The sequence below is a fragment of the Diospyros lotus genome, chromosome 7, assembly GCF_014633365.1.
Source record: "Diospyros lotus cultivar Yz01 chromosome 7, ASM1463336v1, whole genome shotgun sequence".
Classification (NCBI taxonomy): domain Eukaryota; kingdom Viridiplantae; phylum Streptophyta; class Magnoliopsida; order Ericales; family Ebenaceae; genus Diospyros; species Diospyros lotus.
In genome coordinates, this window is record NC_068344.1 from 29,961,775 (window position 1) to 29,979,864 (window position 18,090).

Genomic DNA, 18,090 nt, shown 5'->3' on the forward strand with positions numbered 1-18,090 from the left:
TAATTGTCCTCCCGGTTGTTTCTGAAGGCGCAGCCCCAAATCGAGTACACAACGATGAGAAAGATTAGGAATATAATGTTGACAATTGCTACCTTCTTCCAGTCGTGCTTTATGTTGTCCAGCAGCCCGGCCTTGCACGATTGACAGTTGAAGCACATGATAGATGGGTCATTACTCCACAGGCTACAATCTGAATTGGTGTACGAAGAGGTAGCAGTGGCAGTCCAGTTGGTCGGGCTAACATATGTGAATTTGCAGTCGTCTGAGGGCTTGCCGCAACCCGACTGAAGGAACAAGTAAAACGGGATGAGCAAAGAAAAAATAAAAAGCAGACAGCACAGTGATGGCGGATCAATAACGAGCCAAATACCATTCCACCAAACATCCATTTAATTCAATAGGAGGCTTATTATTGTCAGTACAAAACAATTCAAGGGAGCTTGGGGCAGGGGAAAAGCTCAAATCAACCTCCACAAGTGTGACTCATCGCAAAACAGAAAACCCAAATGAAGAACAGGAAATTGAGGCAATTACTATAACCATAAAAAGATAACCAACATACAAGGTTGACAGTAGAAATCTGACAAGGAAAGTCCTTTCCTTACCAAAAGTAAATAAAAAACTAGTCAAACTTTCAAGCAGTTATAATTAAGCACCATAAACACAATTCAACTGCAAGCATGCAAAACAATAAAAGCCAAGGCAATTATTTGTGTGAATAAAATCACATGCAAAAAAGTAAATAAATAAAAAAGCATGTCTCTAGTACATAAAGTTTACCTTCGGGCATGTTTCTATAAATCGAACCTATAACCTTCTAATTACAAAGAAACAACCTTAATATTAGTAGCAAGGGTTGTCCGATCAAATAATATGAGAATTTGTGTGTGTGAAGGGGGGAGGGGAATATATATAAATAGTGAATAGCAGATGGGTAGAACATTCCAACGTTGTCTCTGACGCTTCGTCAAAGCACTCGCCAAGCCAAATAAATAGCAAGGCAACCTAATTTGGAGGCGTCCAACGCTGCTCGTCATCGCCAAATCTGCTTGCTAATGTTTTGGCAAACCTTAATCCCTTCGTCAAATTTGGCGATCCATCTCGGACAAGTAACCCTCGCTATCTCTCCCACACAACAGCCATCTCAACGTCGGTGCAAGCCGATTTGTTGTCGAAAAAGGCTCGCTGTTGCAGCAGACCCACAGATTGGAAGTCCATGCGGTCGTCTAGAAGACCAAATTGACTGGAGAAGACAACAAGCAGACACGATGGAAGGTGAGCAGACGCGGCGGCGACAACCAGCAGACCAAGCGATGGTGACGACCACCAGATCCGGCGACGGCAGCAATCAGATTGTTCGACAGCGACAACAACGAGAACAGATGTGGCGCGATCAGGGTTTGCAATTATTGATTTTGGGAAATTTTTTATTGATCTGTGTATTTGATGAGTAATATTGTGTATTTAGTTATTGATTTGTGTATTTAATTATTAATTTTTTTATATATATATTTGATTATTTTATATATTTAATTATTAATTTTATATATGCGTATTTAATTATTAATCTATGTATTTAATTATTTTATATATTAAGTATTCAAAGATAATTCCACAACTAGATTAATTGAATTCTCAAACAAAGTGTGACCTAAATATATTTATAATTTTTTTATACAAAATTACACATTAGTGAATTATCTCATTGCCAAGCCAAATCACATAAAATTTATATCATATTTTTTCTAAATTTTTCAATGTAATGTTTCAAAGTTAATAAGATTATTTCAAAGAATAGAAAACATGATTGGAGACAACCTAAGTCAGCAATAAGCTATTTTTCTGCCAATGCAACACTTCGTCTTGATTGCAAACCCGACAACTCTAATGTTCAAGAAAATATTCAGGTTATTGTAGAAATTAAATTACCTTTCTACTAGGGTTGCAATTAAGTTGAGTCATTCATAATAGGCTTGATATTTGACTCGACAAAAACTCGTTTGAATTCGTTCTTTAAGGTAAATGAGCCGAGTTTAAAATTTAACTTTAAAACTTGATTTGTAAACAAACCAAATTTGAACTCAATAAAACTCGTCTCGTTAAAACTCACGAACATGTTCATTAAGAAACTTGTGAATAACTCATAAACAAACTTGTTTATAAATATATTAATATATTTATTAATAATTTTATAAATATATTATTTAACATAAAATTATCAAACTTTAAATTATTATAATAATATAAATAATTTGAATATATTTAAAATTATTATATATATAAATTTAATAATTTAACATAATATAATATATGTATATATATAATAAAACAAAATAACAAATTTTGATGACCCCGAGCTCAAGTTTCGTTCACATTAATCGAGCTTGAAACTAGCTAGCAAATTTAGCCTGAACTCACCAAAACTCATCTCAGCTCGATTCTATTCCAACCATGCTTTCTGCTTGTTAGCTTCGGTGTCTCACTCTTCTCCATAGCTCCAATGGTTCAGGCCTCGTCTCTAGCTTACTTGGGGAAGAGCCTGTCTTCCATTACAAGATCAATTGTTTTACTTTAATCTTTTCAACTTCGGCTACACATCTTCCTTTCAGTGGCTATCCTAATGCGTGTAGTGATTGTACTCTCTGGTCACATTTTAATCTTATGAATCATCATCGTCATTTTGCTTCTTCCAACCGCAATTCTGTTGATCTACTTGTTGGCCGTGGTCATCCGTGTGATGTATGGACCAATGACACTGGGGAAGGCTCAAAAATTTGTTCAAGGCAGGAAGCTACATGGTTTTTCTCTAAGTGTGTCTTCCCACTAGCATCCATGATTTTACGTTGAACTTAAATAGGCAGAATTCAGAAATCCCAATCAAATCAGATCATTATGTGGTTTCTGAACATAATGATTTTAGGTTGAACAATAATAACCAAACAACACTCAATCTTGTTAGAATGTTCCTTGTTATGAAGCCAAAAAAAACATTGCTATCACGACACACAAAAGTAAACCGTGAAAATAGAACAAGCTAGGACATAAACATCAACTACAGTGAGGTACCAAGTGACAACAGTAGATCGCGTCAGAAGCCTCTATAGAATATACGGAAAAATGAATAAGCTAACAATATTAGACTGAATAAGCCGAGACAGAGACAGCTATACAAATGAAAGAAGCCGAGTATAGATGCAGAAGCAAACATCCCATAGGAACAAATATATAGAAGCCTTATCAGTTCACTATGGCATCTAGAAACCATAATATTTATTCACTCAACTCGGGATGCGTTCAGGGGTATTGTCTCTTCCACGCGTAATTGTCCTCCCGGTTGTTTCTGAAGGCGCAGCACCCAATCGAGTACAGAATGATGAGAAAGATTAGGAATATAATATTGACAACTGCTACCTTCTTCCAGTCATGCTTTATGTTGTCCAGCAGCCCGGCCTTGCACGATTGACAGTTGAAGCACAGGGTAGATGGGTCATTACTCCACAGGCCACAATCTGAATTGGTGTCCGAAGGGGTAGCACTGGCCGTCCAGTTGGTCGGGCTAACATATGCGAATTTGCAGTCGTCTGAGGGCTTGCAGCAACCCGACTGAAGGAACAAATAAAACGGGATGAGCTAAGAAAAAATAAAAATAAAAAGCAAAAAGCACATTGATGAGGGATCAATAACGAGCCAAATACCATTCCACCAAAACATCTATTTAATTCAATAGGAGGCTTATTATTGTCAGTAACAACACAATTCAAGGTACGTTGGGGCAGGGGAAAAAGCTCAAATCAACCTCCACAAGTGTGACTCATCGCAAAACAGAAAACCCCAATGGAGAACAGGAAATTGAGACAGTTACTATAACCATAAAAAGATAACTAACATACAAGGTTGACAGTAGAAATTGGACAAGGAAAGTCCTTTCCTTACCAAAAGTAAATAAAAACTAATCAAACTTTCCAGCAGTTATAAGCACCACGAACACAGTTAAACCACAAGGATGCAAAAAAATCGGAGCCAGGGCAATTATTTGTGTGAATAAAATTACATGCAAAAAATTAAATATATATAAATAAACACGTCTCTAGTACATAAAGTTTACAGCTTCGCAGAGTTCAGGCATGTTTTTATTAATCGAACCCAGACCTTCTAATTAAAAACTAAAAGAAACAACCTTAACATTAGCACCAAGATTTGTCTGATGAAATAATATGAGAATTTGTGTGTGTGTGTGTGTGAGAGAGAGAGAGAGAGGGAGAAAAAGAGAAGGGGGGGGGGGGGGGGGGATGATGTATATAAATAGTGAGTAGAAGACAGGTTAGAACATTCCAACCTACACGTTTTGTTGAGAAAAATCAAAAGCACACCACAAATACAAAATTCAAAAAAATAAGTAAGACAACAAATTTACATGGTTCAGTACCTAATTTACATGAGCCTTATTTATAGCCCATATATATTGAAAAAAGATCAGGCCACTCGTTATGTATGTGTGTGTAAAACCATAGTGGTTTCATAATTCTAAAAGAGCACTTGGTAGCAGAACAAGAAAATACTAGAACTCTAAAATGCGTTTTCATGTGGAAAAATAGAAAACATTTCCAGAAAGTAAGAAAGAGAGAGAAAAGATTATGAAGAAGAATAAGAAGCTTGAGAAGAACAAGAGAGAAGAAGATAAGAGAAATTTAGCCAAGAAAGGAAACCAATACCATTGCATTCAATAATCAAATGCTGAATAAAAAGTTACACAATGATCCTTATTTATAGCCCAAAACTAAAACTAATTATAGAATGATTAGGAACCTAAATTCTAATATGATTCCAATCCAATTCAAATTCCAATTAACAAGATAAATTATATTTTAAATCAAAATCTAATCTTTAATATCAAAATAGAAAGCAATATCAAAATATGATTCTAATCTATAAATCAAATATATAACTCTCTCACCTAAATAATAATGATAATTCAAAACAAGAAATCAATCCTTATCATGTTTCCCAAAATCATTGAATATTTAATTTCCTATGAAATTTGATCAAGAAAAATTCTAGTAAACATAAATTAATCGTGCAAATACAGAATTTGAGGTAACAAAATCAAAATTGAAGAAAATTTGATTGTTTCTACGTGAACCTAAATAAATTAAAAATAAAAAAAGATAAGGGTACTTATTGTATATGTGTGCGTAAGACCATAGTTGTTTCATAATTCTAAAAGAGCACTTGGTAGCAGAACATGAAAATACTAGAACTCCAAAATGTGTTTTCATGTGTAAAAGTAGAAAATAATTGCAGAAAGTAGGAAAAAAGAGAAGTTTATGAAGAAGAAGAAGAAGAAGCTTGAGAAGACAACAGAGAAGAAGATAAGAGAAAGATAACCAAGAACAAGCTTGAGAAGAACAAGAGAGAAAAAGATAAGAGAAAGATTAACCAAGAAAAGAAATCAATACCAATGTATTCAATAATCAAAAGCTAAATAAAAAGTTACATCATGAGCCTTATTTATAGCCCAAAACTAAACCTAATTATAGAATGATTAGAAATCTAAATTCTAATATTATTCCAATCCAAATCCTATAATATCTATATAATTATCTAATAAAGAAAATCCAAATAACAAGATAAATTCTAATTTAAATTGAAATCTAATCTTTAAAATCACAACAGGGAAAAAAAATCAAAATATGATTTTAATCTCTAAATCAAATATAACTCTATAACCTAAATAACAATGATAAATCAAAAGAAGATAAATCAATCCCTCTCACGTTTCCCAAAACCTTGAATATTTTCCGTACCCAAAATACCTAGACTCAAATTTTTTCTCAATGTTGTGAACTTTCAAAATGCTATATTTATGGCCCTCCAAGTAACTTGGCTATCACTTCAAGTGACTTAGCCACCACTCCAAGCTAGTTGGCCACATCTTAATTCATATCAATTCAACAAGTTCCTATGAATTTTGGCCAAGAAAAATAACCATGATGGTAGCATAGAAACAATTAATTCCAGTAAACATAAATTAATCATGTAAATACAGACTTTGAAATTGACAAAATCAATATACAAGAAAAAAAAAATTTGCTTATATGTGAACCTAAATACATTGGAGAAAAAAAAGATCAGGCCCTGATTGTGCGTGTGAAACCATAGTGGTTTCATAGGTCTGAAAGAACACTTGATGGCAATGAATGAAAAAGAATAAGAGAGAAAATAAAGGAAAAGAAAAAAAGCCAAGAACCATGAACCATCACCAACCAGAATAGTTTTAATAGTTAAATGGCAGTACAGAAAGTCACCTCACAATCCCATATAAACACCAATCTGTCTTTATGTGTAAGCAAGTCTCCGTAAATCAATGAGGTGAATTGTCGAAATCAAATTCCAATCGGAAAAATGAAAACTAAGGCATTAACTAACAAGAAAGGGATGTATATCAAGTAGGATCAAATTTGTATGCCATAATGCAAAAAGTCCTAGACTTCCAGGCCACTCAATATATTGCACATAATTCAAGACGTTTGCCGATAAAACCCAAGCTTAGGGTAATAATCGCAGAAATTTAAAAGTAGTAGGCAAGTATTATAAATTAAAGTGAATCTAAAACATCTTTTCTGGGCAAGTAAATCTAAAAAACTTCTACGCAATTATTATGCTCAAAAGGCTTCTAACTTTTTAGAAGAACTAATGAGCCAATATGCACAAAAGGCTAAAACTTTTTAGAAGAACTAATGACCCACTTAAAGCAGCCGTTCACATCAAACTGCAATCTACAAAACTTTTGCAATTGTTTACTTAATTATAGAAACAGAAAAGAAAAGTACCTTTTTTCAATGTAATGTTAAAAATAAAAAAAACCATGTTCAAAAGCTCTTAGCTTTTCAGAAAAATACAAATTAAGCCAATGGAAATCACAGATAATTAAAAATAGAGCATCAAGAAGTAAACAACAACATACTTCATACTCTTCATTTTCCTTTCAAGAAAAGGCACTATTTGGGACCAAAATTTCTAATTAAAGAAGCTTTCAGAATTAAATGAAAAGCAAAAGGTCAAACCACACGCATCAACATAAGATCTGATTGTGCGTGGGATGTTATACATAGATATAGGTATAGAATGAAAGAGAGATAAAGATTGCATATTTGGGATTCAGATCTGAAAGAAGAACAACGCAGAACACCTGTTTGCTGAAATTCAGAAGCGAACAATTGCATTCAAGAAGACACAATACATGAGTGTATACAAATCTATTCACAAATGTGTGCGTTACAGAGAGAATTGCATATTTGGGGACAGAGATCTGGAAGAAGAAATCAAACGCAGAAAACCTAATTCGAAAAATCAAAAACCAGAAAAGAAAATTCAAGAAAACAGGTACCTGAACGGCGGAGAGGTGCTCCCGATAGAAATCCTCAGCAGGAGTGGAAGAACCATCGTCAATCAAGCTCTTGCAGACCTTACTGTCCTGCAAGCAACTCTTGATCTTGTTCCAGTTCTTGGTACTATTTACCCTCTTCTGAAGCCAGTTGGAGTAGTCACCAAGCCGGTACTCCTTGTAGCCTTTGCCTGACAAGGACTGTCCGGCGCCCTTGTTGGTGACGACGAAGGCGAAGATGGTGAAGCAGAAGAGGAGGACGATGAGGAGGAACATTACGAGGAGGTAGACCCAGAGCAGCCACGACACGCGGCAGCACGCGCCGACGAGGCCAGCGAGCGACACCACCATGAGGAAGACGCCGAGCGCGATGACCGGCTTCTCAAGGAACCGCTCGCACTCGGTGGTGCCTTGGTGGCTTAACCATATTCCGGCTCCAAGAATCGGAATCGAGAGCAGAAACGTCACCAGGTTCAGAATACCTATCAAATTGTTGCTCATCCGCACCATCTTCCAAATTCTCTCTGCCTTCTCTCACTAAATGTAGAGTTAGATATAGAGAGAGAAAATTGGAGAAACGAAACAGAGATTTTGAAGGCAAGACTGCAAAGAGAAGAACCGACGAAGAACAAGAACAAGAAGCGAGATGGAGCGATACTGGGAGACCAAATAGACACATATATATAGAGGTCTCTTGCTTAGTCAAGAAGCTTGGACTACACGCGCCACGTTCGAAATTAAGGGAGGGGGGTGGGTGCGAGTGTAGGGAAATCTGTATACTTGCTTTCTCATTGGTCCAGCTTTCTTTACTAACGTAATTAAAAAACAAAAAAATAAAGCTTTTTCAAATTTGGTTATATAAAAAAAAAACAAAAAAGTAGCTTAGTTTTGATAAGAAGTAGTACGGGTCCTCGGCTTGGGTAGGTTGAGTTTGAGAGAATAATAATATAAATGTAGCGTGCTTTTACCAATCAAACCCCATTATTTAAGGAATAATATTATTAGTATATCTTTGTGTATATTTTAACTTACATAAAGATATATTAATGACAAAAAAATTTTTCATGATGCGCATAGGAGCACATGTGAGGTGAGAAATATTTTGATCATAATATCCCCTTATTTTGTTTAAGATGTACAAAAATAATATATATCTAACATGATTCTTATTTAAAAAAGAGCATCACTATTTAGTTATATAATAATATAAAATATTTATTTATGTTATTCAAGTTTTTGATGCACTTTGGTTATCGTAGAATTTGTCTGAGCGAGTGATTTGAGATGATATGGGTTATATATTTACTGTTAAATGTGATTCATGATGATCATTTCGGTAATTAAAAATTTATTTTAATTTTCGATTCCACCTTTTTTATTTGGTGGAAGATGAAACTGAAAATAGTATTTTTTTTTTTTATAATTAATCTGATCTAAAAGATGCAGTGGCGGAGCCACGTTCGGGTGGGCAGTTGCCCATCCTAGATTTTTAAAAAAATTATTATATATAATAATTTAATTTTTTTTAAATGCCACCTTAAATTTTTTAAAATTTTTGAATTTTAAATATATTGATCAATAGAGATAAAGGTGTCGGATGATTATCTCTGATTGACGAAAATCATTGGCCATGATTGCTGGTGGCAACTACCAATGCATTTACGCATTTTTGGTTTGGTTAGAAGTTTAAGCTTAGATTTATAAAATTTGACTATTAAATTTTACTGGATTTGGAACATGTTGGTCGATAAAAATAAAGTATCAGGTGGTTGCCTCTAATTGTCAAAAATTACCGACCATGGTAGCTGGTGGTAACTACCAATACTTTTTTGAGTTTTGGCTAAAAATTAAAAATAAGATATATAAAAAACTTGACTCATTTTTCTTTTGTGTATGTTAATCTCCTTTGATCATTTATTTAACTATGTTTTAATTAATAGGATTTTTTTTATTTTTTGTTATAAATTTGTCAATTATATATTTTAAATTATGATAAAAAATATTTTTTATGTCATAAAATTTGTCAAGACTTGACTATATAATTGAATTGAAAATCAATAATTGAATGACAATCTGTCGTAAAAACTATCAAGACTCGACTATACGATTGAATTAAAAGTTAACGATTGAACAACAATTTAGTTGTGTATATTAAAAAATAATTATTAAATAAAATTAATAATAATATTATTATAAAACGTTATTAAAATATAAAAATACATCAATTGTGTAATTTATTAATATATATTTTTTAGTATCATATTATTTTAATTTTTTATATATTATTTAATTTTAAAATTTAAATTTTATCTATCCTACCTAAAATTTCTGACTCTACCCTTGATGATGCAGGAGGTTTGACGGCCTCATTCAATCCGTCCTCCACCGGTACGAGTGACAAATGGCGTGTCATTTCAACGGTTACGTCTAGCTGTTGTTACGTCTGGCGGTGTCAGTGTCAACGTGGTTTTGGTTTTAATTTTGGTTTTGTTCCGAAATGCGTGTATCCGCCTTCCGTGTACGCGTCTCACACTTTAGTGAATGAACGAGGACTCTTCCTCGTTCATACAATAGGTCCACTTTCTTTTTACAAGCGTTTTTCTTTTTAGGTAAATTAAAAAAGAGGGGAGTCGCACTCCATAAATCTAAATTCACCCATTAGCATCCAAACCCCGTACCCGTAGACTTTTTCTTTTTCACATTTATTTTCCCAGAAGTCGCCTTGGTTTCGTGTCGAGTGCCGAGTAACCAAGTCAAAAAGTGTCAAAACTCCAGCGTCTCATCTGGGCGCACGTTCTTGTAAACCTCACGCATCACCGCGCGCCTTCTACGAAAGCCCACGCGCTTCCCCTCATATTTGCTCAAAATCTTCATCTTCGGCGCATCCTTCATGCTAATATCATTCACATCTTGGTTGAGTTAAAATAATATTATTTTGGAAATAATTATCAGCTTAGCAGCGAGTCCAATGACTCCCAAATTTGAATTTTTTTTGTTCTAGTGTTGTTCTTTCCGATCTAAAAAGATGATTGGACAGATAGGTTGAGACAACAATGATCTGCACGACGAGAGGGCTGTCACCTACAAATACTCTGACGCTTAAGTAAATAAGAGCTCAAGATGATATAATTTATGTAAGATTGAAAAGAACATACCTTGATTGATAATCGACCAACTTATATAGGAGAGAAAGGGAGAGCCCTTTGCATGTCGCCAACCGTCGTGGAAGAATATAAAGTCAAGATTTTTGGTGTTAATGGGAATTGAGGGTCGAGATATTTGGAGTTGATAAGGCATGTTTCCATCACGAAATCTTAAAGGACACTAATGAGATCAGGGTGTTGTTGGGCCGAGATTGAGCCTAGGGATCAAGTCCGATGCCAAGCTATGGGCCTATTATTTGGGCCGAGCCCAACAGAATTAGTATAGTCCATAGCCCATTAGGTCGGATGTTCGCAACGGTGAGCATTCGAGCTCAGGATGCAAGGACCAAAGTGGTGTTCATGTTTTGGCGTGTTTTGAGCTTGAGCTGAGCTCGGCAGTTTTGAGAGTTGTTTTCGACATCTTGACGAGTAGTGCATGTAGTCCCATAATTCAAAATGCTTACTTTTGAAGATGGGACGTCATGAGCAAGTGGGAAGGCATCCCATCGCTTCCACTTAGAGTATTAAATGCATGTCTAACGGCATGATAGGTAGGGCAATCTCTGTGAGTGATTGACGACGCTTGATCTCTATCAATTGGATGCATCATGCGATGTTCATTCATCTTCGAGGATGGGCCTGAATTACAATCGTTGAGTGATATTGATATAAGGGTTTCTTTTCTCGTTCCTCATTCTCACTCATCACATTTGTAGGCCATATTTGGATTTCCATTTCTCTGAGAACCTCTTCCTCTAGCACTACTTTCATCTCCGATCGTTCATCGATTTTCGTCTCGGGACTTCGCTCTATTTCTCAAGTAATCTCCTGGATCTGGTCTTTTTTATTCTTCTTCTGTACTTTCTTTATTGTTGTTGTTTTCCGGTTACTAAGCGTTATGGTGAGGTCGGGAATCAAATCTGGAAAGGGGAAAGATTCCATTATTGTTATAGGAGAGCTCCCAATAAGGAATTCAGAGCCTTTGTAGGGGGCTAGCCATCGAGCCTTGTTGGTTGGGCTTAGGAGGATGATTTAAAGTATAGATCGGAGTACTCAAAACATAGTTTGGAATAGGCGTGAGGTGTCGAGTTTTGACAATTCTATTTTTCCTAGTCTTTCAAGGACATTGTAGATACTACGTACATGGCTAGGAAGGCTATTACGCCTAATGTGAGTGGTGGCGAGAAGGCTAGGGCTGACCAAGTGGGCTCATCTTTGAGTCCGCCTTTTGGCGTGAGTGGCAAATATGACTGAGTAAGCAAGGACATTGCCAAGATTACATCGATATACGACTCCCCTAGGAGTGTCGTCGTGCTGAGAACAAGGATCTTTTTGTCGGCTATTGGGTATGAAAATTTGTTTGTGTGTCAATCGTATGGAGAGGGAGAACGATTCTTCATGGACTTGGCCTCGAATACGAACTCGGGACTGATCTTTATGTACAAGACATTCTTTAAGCTTCTCTGGCTGTGACTCCCATTTACTAATTTTCAGAGTTCGGTGTTGACGATAATGAACGTCACCTCAACCCAGTTGCACCCCAATAGTTGGGTTTTTTGTTTTGGGCTTCGAGGTGCTCTCCAACTTCCTAGGTCAGGAAGCAAGTGTGGGGGTGTTTTTCTATTTTTTCCAGTCAAAGGGAATTGACAAAGGTAGTTGGGTTTCCCTAAACAGACTTCCGAGAAGATGGTTGCTGAAGCCTCTTGATAGCTCCTACAAGGGTTTTAAGACCAATTACTTTAAGGTGGCCTCTTGGGAAGACGAGCTCGCCTTCTTCCTAGGCATAGATGGTCTGGAGAAATACCTCTTATACTGGAAGAGCGAATCGAGCTCTCATATGGGGTTTGAATACCAGAGTCTCAACCCAGATAACCAAGAAATAATGCATGTGCTTGAGACTTCTCTAGTGCTAGAGACATCAGCTCTCATCAAGTTTGGTGATGACCAAGAGGGCTTGGTCGAGTATATGCCTAGGCTCTTGCTCTCTCTTTATCTTTCCTGGCTATTGTAGTATTATTCATATTATCTACTTCCTATTTCAAGCTTGATGGCTCTGAAGATGATTCTTGAGGATGTGAGAAGATGCCAGGAGAAGAAAAAAGTTGAGGTAGCAAACGCTGGCTCAGCCTTGGCTAGTAAGACTGTTAAGGAGGCCCCCATTTCTAAGGCCACCGAGAAGGCCCCCGCTAAAGTGATCTCAAACCCGACAAAAGGTCATGTGTTGACTTCTTGGGCCCCCAAAGCCGCCAAGACCAAGGCTCTTGCCCCTTCTCAGACCGAAGAATCAACTGATGCCGAGGTGAGTCAGCTAGTTTGAAAGAGGAAAATAGCTACTTAAAAGAGGGAGCTTAGGTCATCCGACACTTCGGGTTCAACTGATGGACAACACTCGGAGAGTCTATGGAACAAACAGTTCTACCCCGAGGTGTTTATCAAAGAACACCTGTCCGACCCTACCGACTACTAGGAGACATTGGATCTAGGGCAAACAGGGCTCTGTTGCTGGGCCGAGTTGCAAGCCCTCTTCCTTGCAAGCGCTTGTCAATCAATGGAGGTGGAGTAACATGCTCAGTAACAGAATGTCAAGTAGGCCCATAAAGAAAAGGTTGATCAAATAAAGAGGGAACTGGTTATAGAAAAGACACAGCTGTAGAAACGGGTCGATGAAGTAGAGTCGGCGACCTTTAAGCTGAATCGGCTCTATGAGAAGCTTATGGGCTAAAAGGAAACTACGGAGTGGGGGCGGGACTAGCTGAAGACCGAGCTAGCAACTTCTCTCTTCAAGGTCGATCAGGCAAAGGTCAAGGTAATCCAAATGAAGGACGAGACTGATAAGGCACGGTCCAAGGTCGAGAGCTTGCTGGATAAGGCCGCCAACCAATTTGTGGCAAAATACGAGAAGTTCTTGTCCCATGCTCAGTTGCTTTTTCCTGGGGCTGACTTCTCCACTTTTGACCCCCTTTAAGGAAATCATAGATGGTTGACTTGTGGATCTAGTTGTTACTGACCAAGTTGGCTAGTCCAAGGCTCAAGCAAAGATAGTAGAGGTCATGGAGAATCAGGCTAAAGGGGCTACCGATCAAACGATAGACCCTACTATTGTCAACCTTGTCTTAGGGACAACTATTAAGGCCACGACTGGGTATGTCCCTAGATCTTCTAGAGCTTAGTCTTCTTGTACCCTTTTTTTCGTTTTTTCTTTGTAATGTGAACTTCAACTTCAAATATAATGAGGAATTTTGTTTACCCTGTACTGTTTAGTGTTTAGTTTTTGTCAATTTTGTTATGCATAACTAGTTTTGTTTCCACTCCAACTTCACTCTATTTTATTTCCAACACGAGGTCGGGCGCGTGGGTTTGCTTCCGCATCATCGTCGAGTTTATCTTTATATTGTGTATACCCAAGGTCCACACGTTGGGATTGACCCAGGCTTAGAGTTTGGACTGACTGAGCCGATCTAATCTGGGGCACAATTTAGGAGATCGGGATGACCTGAGGTCCACACGTCGGGATTGACCCTAGTTTAAAGTGTGGATTAACGAGCCTGTCTAATCCAAGGCACGACTTAGGAGATCAGGATAACCCGAGATCCACATGTCGTGAGTGACCCGAGCTCAGGGTGTGGATTGACCGAGTCTGTCTGATCCAGGGCACGGCTTAGGAAATCGATATGACCCCAAGTCCACACGCGGAGATTGACCCAAGGTCCACACACGTTAGGTTTAGCCTAGGCTTAGAGTATGGACTGACCAAGCCTGTCTAATCCAGGGCACAACTTAGGAGATCGAGATAACCCGAGGTCCACATACCAGGATTGACCCGAGCTTAGAGTGTGGATTGACCGAGCCTATCTGATCCAAGGCACAACTTAGGAGATCGAGATAACCCTAGGTCCATACGTTGGGATTGACCCGGGCTTTAGCCCCACCATAATGGCGTGTAAGAAGACTATGGGGTTGAGGTTTTGGATCTAAATGTCTTATTGGTTGAACTGGTTCATGAATGCCTAAAGAGACTTGGTTTCACATTGCCTAGTGTTGATGAGGCTGGCTGAGGTTTTGTGGTGAGCTCAGCTGGTGAAGAAGTTGGTTAGGAAACAGGGTGGTGAGCTCGGAGAAGTCATGGATAGAGTTCAACTTTAGGTGGAAAACCATAGCAAGGCAAATTTTTTGAGGGTACTAGGGAACACCCGTCACATGATAGGGTCAGTGCCTCCGTTCAACAACATCAAAGAGTTGAACATCATCAAGTGTTCTTGGGGATCAATGGTCCCATCCATACATATCCAAAGTGTCAAGGAGACAGAAACCATCTGGTAGGGGCACGTACATGATGAACTCCGAGAAATGATAGCTAGGAGTGTATAGGGTTGAGGCAGGTACAATGGGGGTAGAGGTTGTCTCAGCCAGGTTGTGGTCGTTGCCTTCTGCATTATCGTTCATATGCTTGTTGTGTTAACTGGGTAGTTGGTTGCGAGTTAGTTCAACGACTTGACTCTCGAGCCGCCGAATGGTCTAGAAAAGGATCTTCATGGTTGCAGGATTTTCTAGTTGGTGAGGGTGGGTGTTTTGGTGTTTTTAGTTGGGGAGCCATGTTGTTCTGGCTTTTAGTTCTGGCCATGGATAACTTTCGGGTATGGTTTGGGATGTTTTGGTGAGTTTATGGGGTAGATAAAGTTTACTGGCCCCCATGATGAGCGCCAAATTTTCCTTTCGAGCCAAAAGGATAATTGGACAGATAACTTGAGGCAACGACGATCTACACAGCACGAGAAGGAGGTGGCATCTGCAAGCACTTCGATACTTAAGTAAGTAAGAGCTTAAGATGGTAGAGTTTTTGTATGATTGAAAAAAATATACCTTGATCGGTGGCTGGCTAGTTTATACGAGAGAGAATGGAAAAGCTGTTTGTGTGTCACCAGCCGTCATGGGAGTATAGAGAATTGAGATTTTCAGTGCTTATAGGGATCGGGGGTTGAGATATTCATAGTTGATGGGACATGTTACAGTGGCGAGGATCTCGAAAGGCGCTGATGAGATGAGGGTGTTGTAGAGTTGGTGTTGGGCCGAGATCAAGTCTAGGGATCAAGTCAGATCCCGAGCTATAGGCCTACTATTTGGGGCGAGTCCAACGGAATGAATAGGTCCACAAGTATAAAAACAATAAAGTTCTTTAATTCTTTGGATCAATAAACACAATTTTCAACTCTTTTTTTATTTTATAATGTATATTTATGTCTTCGGAATATCTAAAATATAAGATTGATAATTATTTTTAATTTGATAGATATATTCAAATAATATTATTTTAAAAAATTCTTGGACGTATGTTGAAAGAGTCTTAACAACTTTATCTCAAGTTTGGAAGAGACGTGAGGTTATACTATATATATATATATATTTGTTAATACACCATTACGAACATTTCATTGTTCTATATAAAGGTGGACATGTTTTAATTAAATATAAAGATGGACATGACAAGATAGAAGCAGTGACTTATTTTTTTTTATTTGGATGAAGATTTCATCAGGATACCTCCTCATCCATATTTTAAGTAAAGAAAAAGAAATATATTTATAAATATAATAATTATTATTATTTATTTTGAAAGTGAAAGGTTATAATTGTAACTTTATTTCTTTTTTTAATTATTTAATTCATTTTCGTTATCCATCTAAATAATGTAAAGTTATATTTCACTCACTTACATTTTACTCTTCCCAAATAACTACAATGACATACCAACAAGTTTTTCCTCTTCTTCAATTCATTGCAAAGAAGAACAAATCAAACCCCAACTATGAGCTTTCATCTGTAGAGAATGGTTTAGTTCTTCACAAATTGAACCCCATCAATGGCATTGGGATTTGATTTGTTGTAAAGATCCACATTCTTTGCAGATCAAATCCAATCCCATCCATGGCGTTCATTTGTAGATAAGAGTTTAATTATCTGCAGATTCAACTCAAACGATTGTTAGGGTTTACTATAATGTGCATATGAGGGTTTCTTCCTACACTAATGAGGAAGGCATCGCTCGTGTCAATTATGTAGTACCTTTGGATTTAGAAGAAAGTAATGAGAAAATGACATAATTACCATAATTTGAGAAATTTTGGTGTGTGTATTTAAAACACTAATTTAAGAAAATTTTGAGGATGAAATTTGAGATTTTTAAGAAAAAAAAATTAAAAAATAAGAGATCGTGATTTTTCTAAAAGAAAATGGTTTGAGGGCATTTGGGTAATTTAGATTTCCATCTTGATGGTATTTTGGTAATTTGAAATTAAGGAAATTAATACAATTTCTCAAAAGTTTTAGAAAAATAAATGATTTTTTTTTTTTCAAAAACCAAGGTGCAAGAAACAATTCAAAGGAAATTGGGTTCTAATAAAATTTCTAAAAGATAAGGATTTGAGAGAAAAATGGTCCAACTAAATTTAGGGGGAACTATAATTACTCAGAATTACAATGTGAATGAGATAGAAGTTGTTTGCTCCACTACAACCTAAATGCCATGGGAGAGGCGTTAGATAGCGTAAACGACTTGGTCAACGTGTGGACATGAAGGGTGTATTTGATAATATTTTCTTAGAAAGAAAAATATTTTTTAACTTATATAAAAAAATAAAAATCATCTCCCCTTAAATAGAATTTTTTATGGAAAAGAGGTAAAAACACGATTTAATGATTGTACCATGAAATTTAATTCTATAAAAAATATAGTATTTCAAACACCAAAAATAGAATTCAATTATTTAAATGTGACATTTTTCATCTATTTTGCATGCTATAAAATACACCATAATTAGATGATTTAAAGTAATGTGTAAGTACTCCCGCCCGGATATCCCAACCACTCGGACTATCCGAATGGGAGCGCCTACGGAAGGAGAAAGAATGAACCATAAGACAAAAATCACCCTAGCATGCATATACAAAAATAAGAACAGCGGAAGCGAAGCTAAACTCATGCATGCACTACGGGTACCCCGTTAGCACAATGGTCACATGATAAATAAATAAACACAGATTCCTATGTCGACATACACGAGAATCGAGGAAAGACATGACACAGTACAAAATAATAGAGTAAATCCTACTCAGACATCAGAGTTGTCTGGGATTGACAGGACTGCTTATACACCATACCGACTCTGCTGCTAGACCCTGACTCCTTTGCCATGGCCCACGCTGCCACTACCTGGAATGATAGAAAGTAAAGTGAGTCGAGAGACTCAACAACTATAAAAAAGAAAGGCTGAAGACTGAACATATCCAGAGAACTTTCCCCATAATAAACCCCTAGATACACACAAGTCATGGGACGCTACAACACAATAGTATTGCATAATAAAAGCATATACCGGTCCTTGGGGCCCACATAAGACACATGGCACTCAAGTTCCATACCAACCTGCCGTTGCTCTGAAAGGTAACAAATATCTCCAGCAGCCTGTGCATGCCATCCCGAGTCGGTGCTCCCGCCACTCGTGTGTTCGTGTCGGTACTCCATAGGCTCCCTCGGAACGGTCCTCCCGTCCGAGAACTAATAACTAC

The 18,090-nt window shown here is 37.2% G+C and overlaps 1 protein-coding gene across 1 annotated transcript; it reads right to left on the bottom strand.

Moving 5' to 3' along the window:
- Window positions 1-2,932: 2,932 nt before the first annotated feature.
- On the bottom strand, window positions 2,933-8,033 carry LOC127806747 (tetraspanin-8-like). Its single transcript, XM_052344232.1, has 2 exons — window positions 7,388-8,033; window positions 2,933-3,603 (listed from the first exon to the last, which is right to left on the bottom strand). Exons 1-2 carry the CDS (start codon window positions 7,892-7,894, stop codon window positions 3,295-3,297), a joined length of 816 nt encoding a protein of 271 aa, XP_052200192.1. The 5' UTR covers window positions 7,895-8,033; the 3' UTR covers window positions 2,933-3,294.
- Window positions 8,034-18,090: the final 10,057 nt, after the last annotated feature.

Bases quoted from the DNA above. Each gene is read 5' to 3' on its own strand.
- LOC127806747 (XM_052344232.1), bottom strand. From the start codon at position 7,894: ATGGTGCGGATGAGCAACAATTTGATAGGTATTCTGAACCTGGTGACG. The intron at 3,604-7,387 runs GTACCTGTTTTC...TTGTTCCTTCAG, and splicing joins AGCACCTCTCCGCCGTTCAG to TCGGGTTGCTGCAAGCCCTC.